General features: G+C 46.1%; 1 protein-coding gene across 1 annotated transcript; it reads left to right on the top strand.

Annotated features, from left to right (window-relative positions):
- Positions 1–1,332: 1,332 nt before the first annotated feature.
- On the top strand, positions 1,333–7,825 carry LOC137277706 (semenogelin-1-like). Its single transcript, XM_067809592.1, has 2 exons — positions 1,333–1,594; positions 6,909–7,825. Exons 1-2 carry the CDS (start codon positions 1,333–1,335, stop codon positions 7,823–7,825), a joined length of 1,179 nt encoding a protein of 392 aa, XP_067665693.1.
- The last annotated feature ends 352 nt before the right edge of the window (positions 7,826–8,177 follow it).

Raw genomic sequence — 8,177 nt, 5'->3', positions numbered from 1 at the left:
ATCAGTAGATGGCTTGCACGAATCTCCCATTGTCTATATTAAGTTGCGCGTCCATAATAACGTACAGATATAATTTCAACTTACCAGCGGTTTGAGCCTTCTTATTAATCTGGATGGTTATCCCTTCGCTGCCGTTATCTATACGACGCCCGCTACCGTGCAGTTTATCATCATCCGTGGATCGCATGTCCAACCATAGGGCGTACTTGGTGGTCAGGTATTCACCGATCTGCACGGAGCCGAGGTCCAGGTCCTTTGTTATATAATGTTGGGTCCCCCCAACTGTCCCTGGTAGCTTTTTTATCTCATCCCACTGCTGGTGTGGTCTCATACCATGACTGAACAGCTGGTTTGGCACGCCCTCGATGGTCACTTCCACCTTTTCAATCTCGGGGTTGAAAAACTTCTCGCTGTCCCTCCGGAATGGATCATAATCCTCCACGGGGACGACCAGGATACCTTTCATCGATCGCGCCGGCACGTTCAGGTTGATATTCCACACAGTGTCGCTCTTATCTTGCACGATTGATCTATGTCTCAGTACGCGATCGTACAGGATAGCCATCTTCCCAGAGTACTGGCTTCGAACCTGCCTGGCCAGCTCCGGGCTAGTGACCATGTCGAACTCCAGAGAGATGTTGTCTATAGCATAACTGGCCTCATCACCGTTCGGCGTACGCACTACTTTGCTATAGTCGTTAAACGTGAGCTCGTATTCGAGCCTATCACCCAGCGCGGCCTGGTAAAACGGCGCGTGTCCCGTGAGCAACTCGAAGTCGAGCGGCACGCAGAATCGATTCCCGTATGCTAGAGCGATGGCCTTTTCACCGTCCGATAGCTTGTCTTGCTGGTCTGTCGTGAAGACGTATCCTATGCGCGCCCGGGTTGATTTGCTGATACCCTGGTACACATCATTGACTCGTTCTCTCTCGCTTTTCCAGAGATCCTTGTAGCAGTGAAACACGTCGCTGTCGTCGATGCTCAGCACCTCGTTACCGCTGATCTTGACGGTCGTTTTCTTGATGATAGCTCGACCCACGTTCCGCACTAGCTCGCGTTTGTCGTTGTCGGAGGTCAACGTGATATTGAACGCCAGTCGAACAGTGCCTGGTACAATGAGGTCATTCTCACCAAGGTTTGGAAATCTAACCAGCAGAGTTTGGTTCTGGTCTATCTTGCTGGGATTGTTGGTGATAGTCACCGACTGTCGCACGGCTCTGGCCCCTAATGGCTCTCTCAATTTTCTGAAAGGATCTAATTTTCTACCGTACATTGTTATATAAATGAAATATATTTTTAATACTAATGGATGAAGACATACCTATGGATGATATGTGGGACGATAGTGCCCAGGCATTCAATGATGACCAGGAGACCTCATTCTCGCAAGGTGACGAGCTCCTTAAGGACGCCGTCAACGATTATTACGATGTAGTTGAAAATAAATCCAAACTCAAGCCGTTGGGAAGGAACTATTCCGATTTTACCCTCAGCAATGGCACGCTGCGTTTGAAGGCTCACCCGGATATCGATCTCATGCATCAACACACGAGAAAACCGCTTGCCTTATCAACATTGGCCGGTAAACATGGAAGTAAGTTTGTCCAAGATGAACTAGGCTTCACAGATTACGGTGGCGCGCGACCTAAGCAGTATCCTCCGAAGTTAGTTCAAGGTCTGGAAGGCATCAGGGACGCCACATCAGATCAAAACATGACTTATGATATTAAAAAAGTGTTGGCCGACTACGAGAACGAACCCTTCCCGGGGCTCGAATTTACCGTTCGGGAACTGAGGGGGTTGGACCTGTTGATGCAAACCATTCGTGGCCAGCTCTGGAAAAGCACAGCCAAAATGAGTGAAATAGACGACCACATCGCCTATGAAAAGAAAAAACTCGGTGAAACTGAGGACGAGTCTATGAAAGCCACCATTGAGGAACGAATACGTAATTTGGAAGATGAAAGGCAGACCTGGTTGGAGACAGCGTCCGGCTACAAAGAAAAGCTTAGATCCCAGGTCAGCCGTATACGGGAAACCATCAATCAAGTCCTCCACCGAGACACCACGTTAGCAGACAGGATTCGGATATTGTTCCGGGAGCAAGGGGTCACCATCGCCAGCATTCTGACTGCATTGGGTTTTATCATATCAACCCTGGTGGTGTCACTAACAGGGGGTACTATGGGAGTTCCCTCCACACCTGGCGGCGGCGGAACTCCAAGTGGCGGTGGGGGTGTTAAAGACTGGATTAAAAAACTCGGGGAAGGCCTAGCTAAACTGGCTGGTAAAGCCGCCGAAGCCCTTCCCGGCATCCTGGGTAGCATCGTCTCGTGGTTGTTGGGCGCTCTGTCTAAAACTGCCATGTGGCTCAGTCAAAACCTGTGGGCAGCCATCGTCGCCGTGGCGGGTCTGGTGTACGTAGCGGCTAAGAAATCTTTAACCAAATAAGTCCCAAAGTTACCCCACCAACCACCAGGGCCGTTTTATTATCAATATGCTGCTGAGCCTGAATATGAGAGTGTGTGGGGGGTACCTCCACATGAATTTTAGACTCCGGAGGTGGCGCCACTATACCCTTTTCACGTGGTGGGATGTGTGGGATATAGGGGGTGTTAATATCGGAGTTGATACCCAACTTTTGATCCTTCGTGGCTATAACTATTTTGTTGTTATAACCCACCACTTTTTTTATTCTCAGTTGCATATCACTCGGGGCCATGTACAACCCCACGCCGAACACGTAATTGACTTTCGATCTGGCGTATTCTAACACGTTTTGGTAACGGTCGATAGCCCTCGGGAGATCAACTGGAGAATTGATAGCATCCTCAACGTTGGAAACGAATTGTGTCTGAGCGTCGTAAGCAGTTCCCTTACCGAGGATGTTAGAACGCGTCATCGACTGCGCACCCAACAGCGCCCACACGTACGTTCGAATCGAGTCGTTCAAGCGTATTGTACCAGCACGAGTGAATCCTTTCGATGTTTTTGAGATCATTTTAGTCCAGGCTGTGGCTGCATCAGGACTGGTTTGCTTTATACAGCTGACATGGATCTTTTCATTCGTTGTGGGACCTGTAAATGTATGCCGGTTTGGGTTGTATGAACCATCTTTAGAACCGGCATAATATTTTCCGGACCTGTAGAAGTACACGAGAACTATACCGAGACCATGGTTCACACCAGGAAGGCGAAAGTCTTTATTCGTTGGAATCTCAAACTCCCCACAAACACGTTCATAAGCGCGTCTATCATAGGGGTTATTCGTCATACTCCACGCTTTATCTTGGGGAAGAGGAGCACTTATTTCCTTCAATATTCGTCTCGTTTGATAATAAATATGAAACAAAATAACCGCCTTACTCAGTTCGTCTATACCGTAGTCTGGTTTCACACCCGACCCTGTCGTCGCACACCACACAGCAAAGTTGAGTTGGTTCTGCCAAAACTGCATTGGGTTTTGATTCCAGTTTACCACCGCCTGCGCGTTATTAACGGACACGACATACTTTTCAAAGATATCAATAAAGGTTGTTTTAAACCCCGTACCATCTGCATTCACCACGATTTTCAAGTGTGCTAAATCCATATTATAATTTATAATTCATATATTATAATATGTACATAACACTTCCAGGAATAACGAGCGGTGAGGCCGTTCAGCTGACGCACGCGATCGATAACACGTCAGGTCAACTCGAAGTCGCACTCTGCGATATCACATACCTACCGCAATGGACTAACATTAATAACAGCAACAATAAGCTGTTCGTCAGTGGAACTCGCAGCCAGATAACTGACGGCTACTACAGCGTGTGCTCTCTAAACGACGAGGTCTTCAAACCCCTGGGAGCCGAACTCAAGATGAACGACTCAAACGGTACAGTGGTGTTAATCAACAATGGAATAAACCCTTTGAGGCTCGGCCGACCATTAGCAAGGATGCTCGGTATGTCTCCTGACGAGATAAAACCAACAACAACCGTCACAGGCACGAAGTTACCCGACCTAGTACCGTACCGAGAGCTATACATTCATCTCGGTCAGGTGAGCACAACGTATAACATTCAAGGAGGCCACCCTTCCACTATACTGAGAGCAGTGCCGGTGAAAACTGAGAAATTCAACGACGGTAGAACCGAGTCATTTTCACCACGGCAGTATAAGAGATTAACCCAGGGCAACATACCTGAGCTGACAATATCGGTGTTAGATATAAATCATAATCCTGTAAATATAGGATACCTCAGCTTAACGCTTCACGTAACATGACAAGCGCACAAGGGCCCGGAGTGAAAAAATGCGTCAATATCGGGATCTCCGACCTCGGAGACACACGCGGTTTCGACGCTCCCGGAGTAGATGGTAAATCGTATGCCTTGCAACTGAAAAACAACATTTACAAACGCGTTGAAGTCTCCTCCGGTGGAGCCCTAAGTGATATGATAGATACCACAGGAGCAACAGTCAACACTAAGTACGCCCTCGTCAACACCGGTGATGACAACTGGAGAATATACCCATCGTTCGGGGGTAAACTGTTCGACTTGGACGATGTTGAGCGCACTACCGTCGTCAAAAACCGGCCATATAGGCTCGTCTTCACCGAAGATGACAAGTGGGTGTTGTTACCCGATTACGAAACCTGGTTTCTTAATATTGATCTCTTCTCCCCCTACGTGTTCACTGATAACAAAGACCACTACCTAAACAAAGTCGTGAACAATGGAACCCTGCTCGTGGCTTACGTTCCAACTCAGAGACGTAGCGTAGTCATCAGCCAAATCAACAATTCACCACTCCACATACTATCGAGTAAACCGAACATACAAAACGTGGCATTACAGTTGGTGACTGAATTCGAAGGCGTGGACAAATTATTAGATGGTATACCATCAAACGTAACACTGGCCATCAAAGTCTACCTAGGGGAACCATCGGGGGATGACGTCGAGATCGTGAAAGGGGTCAAACTAGGGTGGGAAAGACGACACAAGGATCAAGTTTGCCACGTTTACGTGCGGGTTGGTGTCGGCTCCAACACCAGTCTGCAGGGTGTCAACGTGACCGTGGAAAACAAAATATCACTAACTAAGATCTTCCTACCTAACAACATACACTTTATTGGTATGAAGTTCCTCCCTATACTAGTACCAAAAAACCAGTTGGAAATTATACCATAATATTATAACAATGACCAATTATCATCCCAACACTACGCTTAACGACCTAGGAGATACTGAGGGGTTCGATGAGCCTGGTGAGGAAGATGAATTTTATATCCTACACTTCAAAGACAACGTGTACAGACGAGTGTCGTTATCAAACTTAAAAGAGCCTAGATGGTTGATCAACTTAACATTAGCCTCACCTTATATCACACTAAAAGAAGATGATCTTATCACTAAGATTAGAAACAACGGTGACTGGATCGGGGAGTTCATTCCGGATGGTGGTGTAGCAGTCATAGTAGGGTTTGGTAATATAAAAAATGGGTTAAGGTCTGTTGGGTCAATCAATAAATTAACATTTAACACTAATATACCTTTCCCGGGCAGTATTGAGCTATCATACTACCCTTTAACAATCATCATAGAAGTCTTCTTTACGAGTGGTGGCACCATGAGAGTAACCCAAATTTTACCCGGGTTGATAATAAGATGGGATTACAAACACCTATCCAAATATTGCCGTATTATTATACAACGAGGATACCAACCGGACCCTATAAACCACTTAACAAGCCTCAGTGGGGTTTCTATTGAAATAATAGGAGAGACTATTAAACTCTCACCTATTACCCTGACTATTGGTATAAACCTTCTAAGCCTTAAATACATTAATAGAAAGTTAACTGAAACCCAATTAAAATATCTTTCAAAATATATATTATAGGATGGGCCTGTACCCAGTCGTAGAGGAAGTAGCTAAGACGCTGGAAACCGTAGATGGGTTCCGCTTGAGGCAGTTATGTGATGTGAAACGCCAACTAGAACAAGACCGTGACACGCGGAAAGCACTATGTAAAAAGTACCATAGAGCTTTCAATATCGTGGATGGGGCTGACACTACCCTTATGGCAACCAGCATGGGACTAGGGGCGGCAGGCGTTGGGTTGTTAACCACCATCGTGGCTGCACCTATAGTGTTAGGTTTTGAAATAACGGCTGGGGTGACAGGGTTGGTAGGGTTGGCTCTTAAGTTAGTATCACGCAGACTTAATCGTAAGGCATTGAAAGACGACGAGATCAGGGTTCTGGCCGAAGCAAAGCTGAACACAGTGAGTGAGCGAATTTCCACGGCACTCTCTGACAGTAAGATCTCAGAAGAGGAGTTTCGTTCAATCCTATCTGAACTCACAAAATATAATGGAATGAAACAAGATATTCGGTCCAAGTCTCGTAAGTCTGCTATCAGCGAGGATGAGAAAAAAAAGTACATAGAACAGGGGATACAAAAAGCCCAACAAGCCTTTATTACGAACACCAAAGAGATCATAGGCGGTTCACGTTAAACTGTTTCATCGAGGTAAACGTGACATAGGGGTGATAGCCGTAAGCGAGCCACCGATCCTATATGGTCAGTCAAAACTTACAACATAGATAAAGTGGATATGAAAGCCGACGAACCTAACTTATACTACTTGAGGGGTGGGCCGGGTAGGGGGTTTGTAAGAGAAGAATTATTGATCGTACCGTACGGCACAGTGTTACCGCCTGCCAAGTCACGGTAAACGTGATGGCGTGGCTTTGTAGTAGGGGCAATAGTATCAAGAGCTAAGGGTCCCACCAAAGCCTCATTTAGTAAATGAGGCTTTTTAGAGGGGGTTTTTGAAAAGTGTTTTCGGACTGTCATTCCCTATACTACTACCCCATTCCCTGATGAGGAGGATGACTCTCTTGAAGATCGTACATCACAGGATATTACTGATGACGACGATAGGCGTACTACCCCATTCCCTGATAAGGAGGATGCCCTTGCTGAAGATCGTACATCACAGGATATTACTTATGACGACGATAGGCGTACTACCCCATTCCCTGATGAGGAGGATGGCCTTGCTGAAGATCGTACATCACAGGATATTACTGATGACGACGATAGGCGTACTACCCCATTCCCTGATAAGGAGGATGCCCTTGCTGAAGACGGTACATCACAGGATATTACTAATGACGACGATAGGCGTACTACCCCATTCCCTGATAAGGAGGATGGCCTTGCTGAAGATCGTACATCACAGGTTATTACTAATGACGACGATAGGCGTACTACCCCGTTCCCTGATGAGGAGGTTGGCCTTGCTGAAGATCGTACATCACAGGATATTACTTATGACGACGATAGGCGTACTACCCCATTCCCTGATAAGGAGGATGGCCTTGCTGAAGATCGTACATCACAGGATATTACTTATGACGACGATAGGCGTACTGCCCCATTCCCTGATGAGGAGGTTGGCCTTGCTGAAGATCGTACATCACAGGATATTACTGATGACGACGATAGGCGTACTACCCCATTCCCTGATAAGGAGGATGGCCTTGCTGAAGATCGTACATCACAGGATATTACTAATGACGACGATAGGCGTACTACCCCATTCCCTGATAAGGAGGATGGCCTTGCTGAAGATCGTACATCACAGGATATTACTTATGACGACGATAGGCGTACTACCCCATTCCCTGATGAGGAGGTTGGCCTTGCTGAAGATCGTACATCACAGGATATTACTAATGACGACGATAGGCGTACTACCCCATTCCCTGATAAGGAGGTTGGCCTTGCTGAAGATCGTACATCAAGGATAGTAACCTGAGAAATATATATTGATTACAGGCTTGGCTTGTCCAAACTAATGTTCAATTTTGGATGGAATATGTCACTTGAAAGAACGCAAAGAATTTGTCCATTACGTAACACTGCTATAGAAGACGAAATAAGTTTTACTTTTGAATGTCCTTACTATGATACTGTTTTATTCGTTTTTTAGGCCATCGGCCCATGTACATCTGTGAACATTAACATTGTGATATAGCATTAGTGACAATGATTATGCACTGCGGAGAGACAAACAATGTTTAACATATTTTGCTACATTGAGTATGGTTTGATGACACTATGCAGAATTACGAACTAAGTAAACTGACGAGCAAAAGAGAGTACACAGG

Source organism: Haliotis asinina, chromosome 1 (genome assembly GCF_037392515.1).
Source record: "Haliotis asinina isolate JCU_RB_2024 chromosome 1, JCU_Hal_asi_v2, whole genome shotgun sequence".
Lineage (NCBI taxonomy): Eukaryota > Metazoa > Mollusca > Gastropoda > Lepetellida > Haliotidae > Haliotis > Haliotis asinina.
Note: the sequence above shows the minus strand (reverse complement) of the source record. Positions and strands in the feature narration are given on the sequence as shown.

What these genes read in the sequence shown, in the direction of transcription:
- LOC137277706 (XM_067809592.1), top strand. Translation starts at nt 1,333, where the DNA reads ATGTGGGACGATAGTGCCCAGGCATTCAATGATGACCAGGAGACCTCA. An exon ending in ATTGGCCGGTAAACATGGAA is followed by an intron (nt 1,595 to 6,908) that starts GTAAGTTTGTCC and finishes ACTCTCTTGAAG; the next exon opens with ATCGTACATCACAGGATATT.